Here is an 18454-nt window from a genome sequence, read left to right as displayed (position 1 = left end):
CTAAAGACCATAACAGTCTCTCCCTTGTCTGTTTTGACATATCCAGTATGTTCTGCTGTACTTCATTCAAGATTGACTAGTTGAACTAGTAGAGCCACAGGTTCAAATCCTCCTGTCTCTAGAAGCTCTGCTGGGAGAAATCGACATGCCTCGGCATGCTTTGCTATCACCTCTGTGTAAAGTTTTCCTTTCTCTCTGGTGCTTGTCTGGCCTATGTTTCCCTTTTCACAAGATGACTTGAATTTTGAAAGACCCAAACATGAATGGTCCCACCTGTCCGTCTCTTGTCCCTTATTCTCTCAGAACATGAGGTGTACGTGATCCAGCGTTCGTTCCCACCTCCCCCTCCTCCAAACACACGCGGGGAGAGTAAAGTGCGGAAACGCACACCTTTGTGCCTTCTGGCGCTGTTGTCTGTCACTATAGTAACCAGGCGGGGCCGTCAGCTTCCAGGTGGGACAGACACCTGCTGCATTATTCATCTCTGCAATGCGTACCTGCCTGTAATCTGACTACACGGGAACAAATATCCCTTGACGTCAGACTGTGAAGTTACTCTTCTACATTTTCTTTGAACCCGCGTCCTTTTTTCTCAAACTAAATTGTATTTCTATAAAGTGTTTAAGCACATATGGAACTAATTTGGGGGGGAAGTTAACCTGCTGGCCAGCTGTTTACTATATTTTCCCTCTTTTTGGAAAAATGTCAGGGCAAAAATATTTAGTAGAAAACAAAACAATGCGTTCATGACAGCTGTTGGCCATCTACAACACGACACAATAAACGTTGTGCTTGCGCAGGTTTGTTTAGTCGGCTTGGTGTCTGGTTGCATTGATTTTTTCCATGTGGACCAAGCAGTGATTCGGAAAGGTTAACGGGCCTAAATGTGAGCTTTTGAGTAGATCTGATGAGTCCATCAGACAGTTCCTAGAAACCTTGTATGGGACCCTCTGCAGTTGGCTTGTCAATAGAGAAGTTATGTTGAATCGTGGACCACCTGCAAGATGCGTGTGATAACAGGTTTAGGCAGTAATGATACCTGATATAATGCTTGAAAACATACAAGTCATTTTCATACTGTTGCTTAACTCAAAAAAGTGTTGACAAGACGTACAACAGGAGGAGACGTTCAAACAGGAAGCAAATTAGTATCGTCGGGAGCCAGCACTGTTGACCTAAAACTTATCTCATATGCAAATCAGGCAGACAAAGAGACCAGGATGTGAAAGTTCATGCCAGCTCCTTCTAGTTAGAATATGTAAGCAATGTGAGAAACAATGTTGTGTGAGCGCTATCTAGTGGTAAGAAATATATAACAACTCAAAAATAATAATTACAGAAAATGATGACCACCTGTTAGCAGTAACCATAATAATAGCATAAATAATATTTAAAAAAATATAAAAAATAAATATAATATTAAAATACCAAACCAGAATTATTTGTTTAATGTTTACAAAATATTTTTTAATATATTATTTGTTTAATAATTACAACATATTTTTTAATAATACTATTTTAATATTTTTTATTGTATTTAACATTCTATCTCTTTCTCTCTATCTGTTTGTCTGTTACCTGTCTGCTTATCTGTCTATCTATTTATCTATCTGGCATGATTTCCCCCCTAAATTAAGTAATCTTTTTCTAATCTTTATATTAAACAGCTCATCAGTCTTGCAGTCTTAGAAATTGGATGTGTCACTTGAGATGATCCCTACTGGTGCAGATGAAATTATGTTCATGCTCATAATCCTGCATTGTCAATTAAGGTCTGCTGAGCTCTGTGGGTAATGTTAGTGTATGGAAATCCAGCTTAAGATGATGGATTGAGTTTCAGCACATTCCTGAAAGTGGAGATCATGTTTAAACCCTCGGCTGCCTCACAAATATTCTCACTTAGACACAGTCCTCTATATTCCTACAGTGGCTGTGTATTATATACTCAAGCTCAAATACATTCTGTTTTTTATTTGGACAGCCATGGCTGGTCAAAGGAAATAGACATTTTATAATAAAACAAGGTGTTAGTGCATTGCCTGTTTCAAATAACAATGCTAGTGATTGTTTATATTTGTTAACGCTACAAAAGAGTGCTAAAAAGAGAGCTGTGGTCACCACAACAGGCTCATGAGTTGTAGGGAATTAGAATGTGCGCCCAAGCCATCTGCGCCCATAAAGCTCATTTGTGTCTGCTTACGAGGAGAAATTATGCATTATCTGTTCTTAAAGCAATGGAAACACTTTGCGTATTGTTTCCTGGAAGGCAAGCACTTCTATTTCAGGAAAACCTTCATTGTTTAGAGCACAATGACAGCTGTTGTGAAGTTCACAGAATGCGTCATAGGTAAGAGTGTGTTTATGTCTTGAGTTTACGCGCGCTATAGACTCATCTGTAGGTACTTGGATTGTCATTGTTGTGAGTTTCTTGTATGTCTGGGATTCAATTAGCAAATGCACTCATCTGTGACATTTGATCAAAAGTGTCGGGGGAATTAGTAGATGTTTTCATTTTAGCCTGAAAACAAATCAGTGTTTGTCCTGGCTTGCTTTAAATCCCCTCATGCATGAGGCCATTATTTTTTTTTGGGGGGGGGGGGGGGTGCCAATCTGAATTCTACATGTGACAGAAGTCTATATTTTTCTCTTTTGGATGAGCAGTAGCTCTATTCACATCAGCTGTGGTGTTCTTGACTTGACATGGATTACTTTACTTTTCATCCTGTTATAATGAGATGAGGAGCTGCGCGTTTGTTCACTGGGTTGACATGACCTTGTATATTGTATATTGACGTCTTCAGACAATGTGTCAAATTTAATAGGAAATTAATGAATGCACAAAGAAAAAATAATACATTTTAAACACACACACAGAGAGACTGGTTTCCATTTTATATGAGGATTTTCTATAGAGGTAATGGTTTTTATACTGTACAAACTGTATTTTCTATCCTGTTATCCTAACCCTACCCATCACAGAAAGCTTTCTGCTACTTTAGATAAAAAATTAAAATAGAATATTTATAAGCTGTTATACTCAGAGACAAATAAAAAAAAAAGACAAATGTTAAATTAAATATTAACTAAAACAAATAAAAAATGAATCAAACTATGAATAAAAAAACGACAAAAATCTATATAGACATACAAAATAAATATAAAAAACAAATACAAAAATTATAAAATACACTAACTAAAATTAAAATTATTTTATTTTAATTGAACATAATTAAAATATCATTTAAAATATAATCTCAGTGATACTAAAGTAACACAAGATGGTATAAACATTGACATATATATCACATACTGTATACACAGCATGACATAAACTAACCCTATATACATAAACAATTAAATTATTAATACTTAGTAATTTTTTGGGATTGTTAATAATTTACTAGTAATGTACTTTTTACTTAGTGCATGTTACTGTGTGATTTTATTTATATACATATGCATATAATACATTAGTAAAACAAATAATGTTAAAGCTTTAGTAATCTAGAAAATGTATAATATGCATGGAGATTAGTAGATATGGTATAGATATGGAGATATGGTATGAAGTGTTACTGTGAACAAATGCAATTACAACAATAACCACAAGAGGACAGTATTCTACTTTTCAGATGTTCACATCACATTAATACAGAAAGGTTCCTCTCAGTGTAATTGATTTGAAAGATCTGGAATGTGCGTATCTGTTTCAGCTTTCATTTGAATGATTGTTTTATTTCTGTGTGCATTATGAGAGAAATTCATTTAATTTGCATCCTCATTTAAAATAATCCCTTGGTTGCAGAGTGATATTTTCTGCGCGTTTGACTATTAAGATGGTTCACTTACCTTTAACAAAAAGGATATCAGCATGTTTGGAATAAAATCACCGTGAGGTAAATATTATGGTTTGCAAAACCGTCAGTCCTCACATACTTTCTTTTCAAACTTCACCAAAGTAAGTCTGGCATATCATGGTTAGTTTCTAGGCCTGCCTGTTTTCTTATTGTAACTCAAGTCTTCAAAGTCCAGGAGAAACATCCTCATGAAGTTTGCATGTTTTCAAAACCTTTTTGGCCCACAGTGTTCCAAAGTAGATTTACCTTCAATAACCATTTATTAAATCTCTACCCCATTAAAGTCGCAAGCTTCCAAGAGCTGGCTGCATTAATCCTGATTACAGGCTGTCAGTTGGAGGAAACGGGGTCTATGTGTCAAGCGTGTCATCGAGAGATGTTTTATCCTCATCCGCGTCTTTCTATCTTCAGTTAAGGGCAGGAGAACCCAAAGAATGAACATCGGGAGATGAGTTTGAGTGCTGATAGTGCAGGGACCAAGCAAAAGAGGGTCTTAGAGGGTCCAACACGATCATGAGTCTCTGAGGTGCGAAGTGAACGGGACACATGGAGCAGAGCGGTAGAAGAGCCAGTGGCTCCATCAAACGGGCCTCCATCAAACGCACAACATCAGGGTCTCAGAAGGTAAGAGTGTCTGTTACCAGGCTGTTACCCTGAATTTGATTTTGTGATCTAGAGGTGATTGAATATATTCAATGTCCTATAAGCTTCTGAAACACTGGTGTCTCATATTTTAGAACAGTGTGTGTGTGTGTGTGTGTGTGTGTGTGTGTGTGTGTGTGTGTGTGTGTGTGTGTGTGTTTAAATATTCAGATGTAACTACTTTTGTAATCATTAACATTTTCATAAATAATTGTAATTTAATTACTAAGTTGTAACTAGTTACTACCAACACTAATTATATTTTAGAAATAATGTAATATAATAGTCAAGACAATTTATATAGACACAACTATCATTGATTCAAAGTGCTTTACAATAAGGTTACTTAAGAAGCAACAGAGATCAAAATTAAAAGGGGGAAAAATTTAATAAAATCAAAATGTTTATATATATATATATATATATATATATATATATATATATATATATATATATATATATATATATATATATATATATGTAAACTGTTCCAGAGTTTAGGGGCAGCAATAGCAAAAGCTCTGTCACCTTCAGATTTACAGCAAGAACGAGGGACAGATAAAAAAAAAACCTGGTTACAATATCTTAATGACATAGTGGTTGGATGGCTGGATAAGATCACAGATATAATCTGGGACTGACTTGTGTAATGCCTCGTATACAAAAAGAAGGATCTTAAAATCAACTCTGAATTTGATAGGGAGCCAATGCAATGAAGCAAGAACAGGAGTAATATGCTCCCTCATTTTTGTTCCTGTCAACAATCTGGCTGATGCATTTTGAACCTTCTGAAGCCAAGATAGAGTGCTTTGAGGCTGACATACAGAGAGTTACAATAGTCCAGCCTAGAAAAAATTAGTGCATGGGTGACAATTTCAAGATCTTTTCGCGAGAGAAAATGTTTTACTTTCGCAACAGATCTGAGGTGGAAGAAGCTACTCTTTACAACCATGTTTACATGTTTGTCAAATTGTAGTAATGGATCGAAATGGACCCCTAGATTTTTTACATGGTGTTGCAAGTTATCACTAAGGGAACCTAACCTACTTGTTAAATTAGTACTGAGTGCAGCGGGGCCTAGCAGAAGCACCTCAGTTTTGTCAGTGTTTAGTTGAGAAAAGAAAGTTGTAATAACAAGTCATTTTCAAGTTTGATTGGAAGGTAAAGTTGGTCATCGGCATAGCAAAGATAGTTAATATTATATTTCTGGAGAATGGAGCCAAGGGGAAGCATGTAGTGCGAGAACAATAAAGGGCCAAGAATAGAACCCTGAGGAACACCATAAGGGATGCGCGCAGAAGGTGAGGTGAATGACCCAATATTTACAGAAAAAATCCTACCCTTTAATAAGAGGTGAACCACTGTAATGCCATGCCTTGAACCCCTACTACACATTTGAGTCAATTCAAGAGGATGTCATGGTCAATAGTGTCTCAATAGCACTCAAATATAATATAATATAATATAATATAATATAATATAATATAATATAATATAATATAATATAATATAATATAATATAATATAATTAGTGCTGTCAACGTTAACGCGTTAACGCATGCGATTAATTTTTGTCTGGTTTAATGCGTCAAAATATTTAACGCAATTAACGCAGCATCCGTATTTTCTGCCATCCGTTGGCTAGCTTTACATTATATGATCACGCTCTTATTCATTTAAATGCTTTTAAACATTTCAAGCGCGGCAAGACAAAAGAGAATGCGCTGTCTGTGAATGCCCTTTTGTGACACATACACACGTACACACACACACACACACACACACACACACAATGCATAGACAGGGCGCCAGAATCCAGTTCTCTTAAGCGCTTGAACTAACAATAAACATCCCAAAGTGCCAGTTTTGTCGATTATCCTCATAAGAGCAATCTTAAATAGGGTGACCACCTGCTAATAAGCCCAAGGGGGGACAAGGGGTACGTTTCTGGGGGACAATGTGGGACACCCCATGGGCAGACTCACTGATAGTGGTTTACCCATTTCTAGCACATACCACCTTACATGGTATATTAATAATGCCCTATTCCCCTAAACATGTGTAATTGCTGATGTATGCTCATGACAGAATTAACGGATGCACTTCCACTTACGATTTACTTTAGCTATTTTATTAATTTTTCATTACAATTTATTCACTTTAAATAAATTATAATATAAAATTATAGGATTAAAATGAATTGTAGTTGCTCAACACCACAGGAAAAGTAAAAAAAAAAGTCTGACATCACAACTCAAGGGAACGGAATTCACTCATTCACTAATCCCTACATAGTGTATGGCAGTTGAGTTCACTATATCAGGAAGGAGTGAATAAATAAATAAGTGAACGGATTCGGACAGTGACGTATAACCTACACTGCGCGTGAGACTTGGAGCTGTTGCAAAAACATTGCCATGTGTAGGCTACTTTTATATTACATCTACCTAATTTTAGAGAATAATACTAATAGCAATAATACTCAAAATTACTTTATATTGCAGTTATACATACCTCCCGCGTCAGCTTTGTGGTTTCATCGATAGTATATAGTAATTATATATATATATATATATATATTTTTTTTTGTAATGCTTTTATGTTCATAATCATTAATTGCTATTAAAATAACGTACTGAGAACAAAAATAAACACACATAAACGTTCATAATTATGTATTTATTACTTTTAGTATCTTGACACTTGCTCAAGCAGCGTTTTGAGCTCAGATAAGATGGTTGTTGAGCGTCCACAGGCGACTGTTAATTTTACATCGGAATACACTACCTGTTATTAACGGAAAAATGTCAATTATCCACCAAATTATCATTTTTGTAAGTTAACAACGATGCCACCTCAGTAAATTAGTCAAATAGTAAACTGAGTTATTGCCTACATAACATATTTTAATATAAATAATGTAGGAAAAACGTTAAAACAGAAATAATAAAGATGTAAACTTCATCTCTCATTCTTACTCGCTCGCTCCCGCTCTGGCAGTAGCGTGCTGAACTGTCAAGTAGCCTAATGTTCGTTTGGTTGCCTGGGGCTCGAGGATATAGAGCCATCAACTTTTTTTGAGTAAGCATTGATTTTGCGTGACACAGTCTCAATTTGCGGGACGCATGAATTGGGCTTCAAACGCTGTGCGCGCACGCGCTACGCGGGACGGGTGGTCACCCTAATCTTAAATGATTTATATAAAGTCTAAAATGAACAAAAAGAGTTGTGAGAGAATGAGTCGAGATCCATAGACAGTATATAAACGGTGAGATCTGCGTGTCTGTCTGCACTTAAAGGGACAGCAGCCAATAAAGCTTCCTGTCAGTAAAGTTAAAGAACAAAGGGAACAGAGAAAATGACTCGCTGCTCTTGACTAAATAACTTTTGTAGCTTTAATAAGGATTAACTATTTAATTTATAGTTTATGCAGTGCAGACTGCATATAACTTTGATAACTTTATTAAATTTCTGTATATTGTTAAACTGTTAAGACAGGAAGGGCAGGAGTAAACATGACATTTATTATGGGTTTATGTTAGCATTGTTTTAAGTTTACTTAAATTAAAAACTGTTATATTTTTGAAGCCTAATAATAAATGTAAAAAATAAAATAAAAAATCAGTAGCTGTATTAATATCAGTAATACTGGCCTTCATTCATAAAAAGATGCCATTTAAACAAGTATTTAAATTTAACTGTGAAATTATTACATTAAAAAATATAATAAAAACGTACAAAAACATTTCTTTTTTATTGCGATTAATTGCGATTAATCACAGAAAAAAATGTGTGATTAATCTAGTTAAAGTTTTTAATCGATTGACAGCACTAAATATAATATAATATAATATAATATATGATCCTAGACCACAAAACCAGTCATAAGTAGAATGGGTTCTAGCAATAGCCAAAAATATGTTGTATGGGTCAAAGTTACGAAGTTTTATTTTATGCCAAAAATCATTTGGATATTAAGTAAAGATCATGTAAAAAATAAATAAAAATCTGCCTTATTTATATATATCAAAATTAAATTTTTGATTAGTAATATGCATTGCTAAGGACTTCATTTAGACCGATTTAAAGGCGATTTTCTCAATTTATTTATTTACTTTATTTTTTGCACCCTCAGATGCAACATTTTCTGTATCTCATAGGATACGTAGCTGTATCTCGGCCAAATATTGTCCTTATTTAACAAACCATACATCATTGGGACGCTTATTTATTCAAATTTCATTTGATGTATAAATCTCAATTTCAAAAAATTGACACTTAAGACTGGTTTTGTCGTCCAGGATCACATATAGTAACTCACATTGCATTTTCCACTTATATTTACAACTTTGTTGAAGTTTTTGGAAAGGGATAATGTGAAAAATACATTTCTTCCCTCTTTAAAACTCGCTGATTATCTTTACAGTTGTAACTTTAACAACGGCCACTGCTACGAATTGGAAAATTTTTTTAACTTGTTACAATGTTGCAAAACATGAAGTTAGAGATGAATTATATAAAACAGATTTGCATCTTTGATTTAAATCTCTTACTAATCCAACTCCTAATCACAAGTGAAAGCAAAAGGGCAGTTCCAGCCCAAGCAGCAGAATGAGCAGCACCTCTGTGGTTTGATGCTCCTCCGCTGCCTCTAATCCCCAATATGCCCAGTATATGAGCACCAGCAGCTGGGCAAGATTAAGCACTTTACTTCCCTACTTTCTAAATGTCTGCTTTCATGTGATTAAGACTGAAAATATAGTTTTCAGAACTGCCCAAGCAATCAAATTACACTGTAGGCTCTCGCCCTTGTTGAATGTCGCACTTTCTGATGTAATACATGTAGGAATTTTCAAAGCAAGTTAGTTTACTCAATATCTTCCAGTAGTGGGTAAACAGGTCTGAATGCATAAATCCAATTCTGGAGAAGATTTACAAACCTTAGAAATGAGTGTTTAGTGAATAAATGTAATCATAAGTAATGCCATAATTATTTTCTGCACAGTAAAAACAGGGTTTTTATTGAAAAAGATGACTGCACATGCAAACAGACGTGCAAACAAAATTTTGAGGGATGATTTTCCATTCTGAGTAAATGAGGAAAGAAGGATATGACTGTTACTGAAACACTTCCTTTGACATTTGCATGCATCCCCCAAAATTTACAGTCATTTCTCTTTCAGTCTCTGCCCCTTCTCCCTCTCTCAAAGACAGACAAAAACACTCTCACACAAACATAGTTGTCTAAACAATGTGTCTTATGACTAAGAACTCTCAAGGCTAATCAGTGACATGTTGGTCTCATGTGATGATGGCTAACTGGATTTTCAAACCCACAGAGACAATGAGTCTTTTTAGAGGCAGAGTAAGAAGGGGAAAGCAGTTTTAAAAAGGTTAAATACGTTAAACTTACCCAGAGATCAACATGCCTATTGTCTCCAGACCTGGTATAACTTCTATAAAACTTAAAACTATAAATTTTTTTGCAAGTAAGATATTTATTTTTTGCAAGTAAGATATGTATTAGATTTCTACTTCTCTTGCTAGTTGTTTATTATAGATACATATAGATAGTCAGACAGACAGACCGACAAAAAGAGCTGATTAGATAGATAGATAGATAGATAGATAGATAGATAGAGACAATATATATATATATATATATATATATATATATATATATTAGGGGTGTAACGGTTCACAAAATTCACGATTCGGTTCGATACAATACACTGGTGTCACGGTTCGGTACGGTTCGGTTCGGTACGTTTTAGATACAGCAAAAAGAAAAAGTTGGCAGATAAATTTCCTTGATTTTTAAAAAATGTTTTATTTATTAAAACTAACAAAGTATGTTTTTTTTTTTTTTACATTGAACAATGATGGAGCTATTCTTTACCCATCTTCTATGGTGTTTTCTTAGCAGCATACTGTATAAAACAAAAACAGCTCCTTATAAAAAAAAATGAAAATGTTATATTAGTTATGAACAAATACAAAGATGTAACTTTTTATATGGAACTCTATAACTCTTTATATTGAGTGTGTTTTTACTCAATTGGTTCTCTATAGGGCTTATGTTTTTTGGAACAAAGCAGGAATTACGGTCTGTCTGAAATGGGCTCGTGAAGGAATATTGTGCACGTCCTGATTTTGCTGAGTTAGATGTGTTCCTGGGTCAACATATTTTTGTTGACCCTGGAACAACATTTTACTCCAAAAATATATTCTTAACCATATCCCTACACCTAAACCTAACCTTAACCATGAGTAATCCCTAAAATCAGGGGAAATTATAGATGAATGACACTGATGTACAAGCACCAAACTGTGATTTTAAGCGTAAACTTCACAAAATCTATAAACTGGTTCTTCAAATCTGATTGGTTAATCACAATGTTGTTCCAGGGACAACAAAGATGTTGTCCCAGGAACATGTCTCACTTGGTAAAATCAGGTTCTGTGGAATATTGTAACGGGGCTCAATTACATTAAGCATGTTCTTAAAACCTACGTTTTCCACTACAGAGTAAGGCACTCGCTCACTCAATACGCGCTGAAGGCTCATTGCAAAATGGCTAATGCGTTTAACAGACCAGAAATAGAAGATCCTCCAATAACCAACAGGTCTGGTGTTTGGGTGCACTTTGGATTCCCTGTAAGCTATAATGGTGATGATAGAATCAATGGTAGATAGTAAGGTCTCATATCCGCGGCTATAACGTAAATGTAGCCTACCGATCGCCGTGGTGATTTCTTTTGCCCTGTTTGAATCCATTGGAAATGTCTGTCTAAATGCTGCGGGGATAGTTTGTTGCATGTATGTTTCTCCTTTTTTCCGTCTTTTCCCAGATACTGACACACTAAGGTGATGTCGGCGTAAATGAGTTGACATGTTTCAAGTATTCCCGCTGGTGTTTTTTTTTTTTTGTATTCCCGCTGGTGTACCCTAGATGCGACATATCGTTGTTTTTTTATCCACCACTCTCTTGCCATCACCATTATAGCTTACAGGGAATCCAAAGTGCACCCAAACACCAGACCTGTTGGTTATTGGAGGATCTTCTATTTCTGGTCTGTTAAACGCATTAGCCATTTTGCAACGAGCCTTCAGCATGTATGAGTGAGCGAGCGCCTGACTGAGTAGCCTAACATAAACATATAAGTTGGTGTTTTTTTCTTCTTCGGGGGTGTCAGGGGCGTTGCCTGTTACGTCGTTTGGGTTATTGGACTACCTTGTTGAACGCATATCATTATATTTCACTTTTTTTTTTTTTTTCCAAATATAATTAATTAGTCCAATGAACCGTTCGGTCCATAATGCGTACCGCGTACCAAACCGAAAGCCTCGTACCGAACGGTTCAATACGAATACGCGTATCGTTACACCCCTAATATATATATATATACAATTTTAAATATACATTGTGTTTATACAAGGTTGTGGGTTGAACTGTGAGCACAAATCAAATCTCACACTGCTCATTAGTTCAAAGGAATGGGTCACCGGACTGTTGCCCTCTCATGTGATCTTCAGTATCTAGTTTTGGAGAGGCTCACACAATTCATGCAGTGTATGAACAGACAATGCCATATCTAAATTTCAGTATGTATTTACTGTAATTACCGCATCTTTGTGGGTTTTGCTTTTAAAATGTGAAAATGCAGACTTGTACAAAAACTGGGGGAAAGATTTGCATAAACATTTAATCTGATTTCCACCTTTCATTGTTCACAAATTGCAGCTGCAGTCCTCTTTATGAACAAACGGCTTTTTACTTGAGCAACAACATGCAAGATGTCTATGTGGAAAGACTCAATAGTGTTGATTGTTGCCAGGTTTGCTATAGGCCTTGTTAATTTAAGCAAGAAAATCAGATTTCTCCTCCTAGAGAGCTTTTGTGCATTTTCTGAACAAAGCTGATGAGCTCTTAGCGGATTTGAGTTTTAATTGCTGTGGGTAATGAGTTTAAACTAGCCAAAATACGTGCGTCACACTGGCTGAACTACTGCAGTGGCAAGAGCCCTTTGTCTTCAAGAGCTTTAATTACCAGTTGTCCACGTGCGTTTTGACGACAGCACTGAACTGCTGAAAGAGTGAGATGGTTGAGGAAAGAACCTCAATAAAACCAATAAATAAATTTTAATTTTACCAATAAATTTAAAGACTTTAAGCCAATGATCTCACCATTTCAATTTGACCCAACAAGGCCAAAAATGGACATCTTCATTTTGGGTGGAATCTCCCCATGTTTTCAGTGGTTGACCAAGCAGCCCTGCTGTGTAATAGATTTTAAACTAGTCCAATGTGGTTATAGGTTCCATGCCTAATGCCAAATGAGTCCGTCTGCTCTGTTTTGAGGGCATTTTAAAGCTGGTCATGTTAATAGACCCAAGCAAACACCAGCTTGGACTGATTTACTGATTGTTTACTTTTTTACTATTTACTCTCAAAATGATTTGTGAATGTTTTCAGAAATGTAACTTCTTGAATCAACTGATAAACACCATCTATTGAGTAAGTTTCCTTACTTAAAGACTTCTCTTCTTTTGTGTAAAAGACTAATAGAAATCAGTAATGTTATCAACGCTTAGATGTGATTGTAAGTCCGTCAGAACCATTTCCCCCCCACAACACAGTTGGTGAAAATAGAGATTAACAACAACTAGTATTCGATGACCTTACCCCCAAATGGAGTCCTGTCATGTCTTAACTAGGCCTCTTTTCAAAAGAATGCCTGTGCCCAATTCTCTCAATTATGCAAATTGGGCTTGAAATAAAAGTGGTCGGAAGAGGGTGACACTTTCAAATAAAAGACTTTGATTACTTCCCATTCCTGTCCGTTTGTAGATACAAACCTGACTCTCTACATCAACTTGCGAGACGTTTTTTGTGGTAGAAAATCCGTCTCTCAAGGTTTTGTGAGCTTAAGAAATGCATTTCACGGGTATTGTGAAGCTATCAAAGTAGATTTGTTGTGCTTTGCTCCAGCGAGGGATGAAAATACCCTGTGGGCAAGGAGAGAGGGGTCATGGGACTCCCAAAAGGATTACCTTGAACTGGAGTCATGGGACGTGCCCCGAACAAAGAGCCTGCTCACATGCTCATCATATGAACAGCCCCTCATAAAGTGATGAAGTTTCATGTCCTGTGGGATTCACTGAGCACCAACGCTCTGGGAAAGAGCACCCCTCGCCAGCAGAGCTCCGGGACGGATCGCTGATGCCGAAAGTTTCTCTTTGGCACCTTCTTAATGTCGATTAGAGGCTCTACAGGTAGGAACCTGGCTAGCTAACACTGGGTCACCAGAAGGAACCCAGGGATCTGTGGTCTACTGATGTGATGATGGGGTAGGAATGATCAGGATTGGGTTGAATGATTGTAGTATTGGGAATGATTTAAAAAAAAAAATATATATATATATATATATATATATATATATATTGTTTCTCTTGACGAACAATTAGCAGTTTCCAATAAAACATTATCTTTGTTAAACAATGTGTAATTTAAAAAAAGAATAATAATAAAAAAAGAAAATTAGGAGGTGATAAACTTGATAAACTATGAATTTATTGATTTATATTTATAATTGTGCAATGGATAGCCATGGTTTTGTAGGTTTCTAATGTGTTCTGTCTTTCTTATCTCTAATGTTCTGTGACTGATTTTTCGAGGGAGATTTGCCTCAGAAGCTTTCGTCTTAATTAGGGCTGAACCAACAAAAGCCTAGACAGATATTGCTTTGAACCAAAGGTTATTTTCGGCCAGTGTTGGAGCACAAAGCTGGCACGATAGAATTTCTTTCGAAAGCTAAAAATGTTGGTGGGTTTCCATGGCACTTTCTCAGAACAGAAAAAAAAAGAGACAAATGGTCTGGAGCAGAGTTTGCACTCTAATTTGCTATGCACTAATAATTTGCAAAACAGGCTACATCCTAGATCTAGTCAATGACTCTCTGGATGTTCTTGCATTCAACACATATCTACACATCTTGAAGCAACAGTTAGTTGTTTTGCAGTTTTAGTAGCTGACTATGGGAACTGTAAAAGACCAGCATTATCTTTGTAATAGTACTGTATATTCCTAAAAGCACACTTATCACTGGTATTGGTGAACAAATGCATTTCACCAGAAGTCTCCATAGTTAATCACTTTAGATATCTACATATTTTCTATCCCATGTGTTCTGTATATCTACGGCTTGTGCATAATGTTTCACTCATACTTTAGTAAAGATTATCATCGCAAAGAGGATTTGCTCTATTCACTCTGGGCAAACTCAAGGCACTAAAAGCAGTTCTTGCTGTCTTTGATGTTATAGATATATTAATACCTCATTTGTAAGTCGCTTTGGATAAAAGCGTCTGCTAAATGATTAAATGTAAATGTAATGTAATGTAATATAGGTTTGTGCTTGTATAACAAAGCTACTATTTTATTTTAATCATTTGAATTTATTTAAATTGTGAACTTTCTTCTGACTTATTTTTCCCTTTCTGCTTCTTATTTGATGGCTTATTCACTGTCTTTTCTTGTCTGTTTCTTAGGGCCAGAAAGTTTGGATTGAGAAAACCTTTTACAAAAGAGAATGTATCCACATATTTCCAGCCAAGGACCCAACGCGGTGAGCTTTCCTATTTTGAACAATTTCGAAATAACACGTAACCTCATATAATGACACCATTGTGCGACACAAATCACCTCTATGACTCATTCTGTTTTGAGGCTTTTTAGACTCTTATGTAATGAGGGGTGATGTGTGACATCATAAGCCCTTTCACAGATCACTGTGTGGGCATGTCTCAAGGCTGGATGTGAGGGGGCAGTATAGTTCAGTCCACCACACTTCCTGTCGGTGGAGGGATGCTAGGGTGTGCACTAATGCATGTACCCATTGAACATTGACTGCAGTTTAGACACAGCCCTGATAGGTGGTTTACGTGCACAGAAAAACAGGAAGTACCCTCAAACCAAATTATTTTCATGATGAAATGTCAGCTAATTGAGTTACGTAAGCAACATTCTGTTGCATGCAATAAAACAAACCTCCAGCAAAACTTCTGTGATTTTCTTCAGGTGCGCCTGTGGTTATCTCGTGACTCAGCACACGGCCACCAACAAGCCCTCCGAAGAGAACAAGCTTGTGCAAGTGGACCCTCCTCAGGAGAAATGGTCGGTGGTCAGACATACCCAGACCGTCCCCACAGACGCCTATGGTACCATTGAATTTCAAGGAGGTGGATTTATCAACAAAGCCATGGTATTTTGAACATTATGGGTTGAGTTTTATTTGATAACCACCTGTAAGCGAAATTCTCCATTAATTCCCTCTCGAGATTTGAAGTCTAATTAATCCAATAATTGTTAGCATAGTTCATGTAGTCAGGAAATAAACATATTTCATTCAAGAACAAATCAAGTTAAATCTGACATTAAGCTTATAATTCAATATCTCTTACAGTATATTCGGGTGTCATATGATACTAAGCCGGACAGCCTGCTGCATCTCATGGTCAAGGAATGGCAACTGGAGTTGCCCACGCTGCTTATATCAGTTCATGGTGGCCTTCAGAACTTTGACCTGCAGCCCAAACTCAAGCAAGTTTTTGGAAAAGGCCTGATCAAGGCTGCCGTGACCACCGGAGCATGGATCTTCACTGGTGGAGTCAGCACTGGTAGGTGTTTTTTGATTACAACAGGGATGGGCAGCTCCGGCCCTGAAGGGCCACTGTCCTGCAAAGTTTAGCTCCATCTCCACTTAAACATATCTAAAAAAAAAAATCTGATCAAAATCTTCAGGATTACTAGAAAAGGTGTGTTTAATTGGGGATAGAGGCAAGACAGTGGTCCTCCAGGACCGGAGTTGCTCATCCCAGGTCAACAAGTATAATTCCAATCCACATGGTTCACGATCCATATTCAATTTGGTTTGTTATCAGATATAATTAATAAGGCTTCCTATTCTGTTTTATATTACTTTCATAATGTAGGAGTGATCCGGCACGTTGGAGATGCTTTGAAGGATCACTCTTCTAAATCCCGAGGGAAGGTGTGTGCTATAGGCATCGCTCCATGGGGAATCCTGGAGAGCAAAGAGGATCTAATTGGAAAAGATGTAAGCAGGAACTATCAGTGTATAATACAAAACATGATGGTGCTCATAAACTTATGTTATATTATCTATCAGTTGAAGCTTCATACTTGTCCACTGATATCTGCATTATGTTCCTCTTCAGGTGAACAAACCATACCAAGCCATCTCCAATCCTCTGAGCAAACTTGCCGTTCTCAACAATAGCCACTCGCACTTCATACTATCTGATAACGGCACATGTGGGAAATACGGGGCAGAAGTCAAACTACGCAGGCAGTTGGAGAAACACATCTCCCTTCAGAAGATTAACACGCGTAAGTGCGGTAGCATCAGCAAATCTTATCTGATTTAGGTCTAATGTACCTCTGATCCTAAGAGGGCATATTTGAAAGCATGCTAAGGGTTTGAATGACGTGAGATACATCCTGATTATCCATAATGGAGTCCATGGGGTCAGGGACCAGTGGAGATATGCTCTTGCCATTCTAGATTTGATCAAGGCTTTGGTGTCTGTGACCTGTGGGTTTCCCTTTGTCATCCTATGCCTGGAGCTTGTGATAAGGCAGGGACAGCAAAGGGAGGCTCAGCTGTCACCACTCACATCGTCATTTGGGATCAGACCTGGGAGAGTCAAATTAAAATGATTGTATTCCCCACTTCTCTGACTTTTAAATACCTCTCCTATTGTTAATTATCAAATGGCTTTATACATTTTTAATGTGCATGCATTTTGAGTAATTGAAAATAAGATTTAGAGTGCAAAACACTCAAAAGGTTCAAACATTCAGGCTAATGTTTTGTAATAGTAATATATTGATATGTGAACAATCCCTGTACCAATTCAAAACATGTAGGTAAGTGAATTGCTTTTTTTTCTGTGTATGCATGTTAGGACTGGGCCAGGGTGTACCGGTGGTATGTCTGATTGTGGAGGGGGGTCCCAATGTGATCTCGATTGTCCTGGAAAGCCTGCGTGAGGAACCGCCAGTGCCTGTAGTGGTTTGTGATGGCAGTGGTCGAGCCTCTGACATTATTTCTTTCGCCCACAAATATTCTGAGGTTGAAGGGTGAGTATTAATAGTCATTATTACACAGATCTCTAGAATGCTTCATTCTAAATTATCCATCACAACATTCTTTGTTTAAATGTTGAAACATCGAATTAACTGAGAAATAATTAATTAATTTGTTTAGTTGAACCTTTTGCTTCACCCTGAAGGGATCCAGATGCCTCTGTAGGGGTTTATGTCTAGAAATGACTAGCCAGATGCACATTATCCCATACATTTCTAGTATTGACCCATCTTTAATAGAATGACAACTGAATTGTATTTTTTAGACTGGTAAACGAGGACGCAAAAGAGCAACTGCTGGTCACCATCCAGAAAACCTTTAACTACAACAAAATGCAGTCGGGGCAAATTCTGCTCATGGTTATTGAATGCATGAAGAAGAGGGAGTTGGTAAGTATCTACAGTAATGTGAGATCATGTAACAGTTGTAGACCAACATCCATCGACACAAACCCACTCTCTGCTCAAACCAACCTAAGATAGTCTTAGTGGGACTCTAAATTCTGGTCAGGTCTTCTCATTTTAGATTGGCTTTGGATACTTTTCAGCTTGGAGACCAGCTTAAGAGCAACTTGACCAGGCTGGGAGACCAGCTAAGACAAGGAAAAACCAGGGCTGGTTTTCAATGTATTCAAATATATATTTTAAACAACATAATAATATACATAATACACAACAACAACTAAGAATAAAATGTTTTATGAATATTTTTTTACTCTTTGTGCAACCTTTCATCAATAAACATTCCATTCATTATTCATTTTGTCATGTGTCTTTGTTCATG

General features: G+C 36.7%; 2 protein-coding genes across 3 annotated transcripts in view; both read left to right on the top strand.

Annotated features, from left to right (window-relative positions):
* The first annotated feature begins 4222 nt into the window (after positions 1-4222).
* The window catches only part of trpm1b (transient receptor potential cation channel, subfamily M, member 1b), a 23037-nt gene continuing 8805 nt past the window's right edge, over positions 4223-18454 (top strand). Inside the window, exons 1-8 of one of the 2 annotated variants that reach the window (XM_059536772.1) lie at positions 4223-4481; positions 15051-15127; positions 15580-15763; positions 15965-16178; positions 16494-16618; positions 16740-16911; positions 17490-17664; positions 17937-18060. In XM_059536772.1, the coding sequence (XP_059392755.1) occupies positions 4404-4481; positions 15051-15127; positions 15580-15763; positions 15965-16178; positions 16494-16618; positions 16740-16911; positions 17490-17664; positions 17937-18060 (1149 nt within the window). In that variant the 5' untranslated portion in view covers positions 4223-4403. Of the gene's footprint in view, positions 4482-13503; positions 13776-15050; positions 15764-15964; positions 16179-16493; positions 16619-16739; positions 16912-17489; positions 17665-17936; positions 18427-18454 lie in introns of those variants that run through there. The other variant, XM_059536770.1, reaches the window with a different exon arrangement.
* Positions 17363-18454, top strand: part of LOC132125390 (small ribosomal subunit protein eS27-like) — a 22841-nt gene continuing 21749 nt past the window's right edge. The window contains exon 1 of the mRNA XM_059536774.1: positions 17363-17369. The gene's annotated coding sequence lies outside the window, so the exon portion shown is untranslated. The remainder of the gene's footprint in view (positions 17370-18454) is intronic.

The sequence above is a fragment of the Carassius carassius genome, chromosome 43 (assembly GCF_963082965.1).
Source record: "Carassius carassius chromosome 43, fCarCar2.1, whole genome shotgun sequence".
Taxonomy (NCBI): Eukaryota; Metazoa; Chordata; class Actinopteri; order Cypriniformes; family Cyprinidae; genus Carassius; species Carassius carassius.
This window is presented reverse-complemented; position numbering and strand designations above follow the sequence as displayed.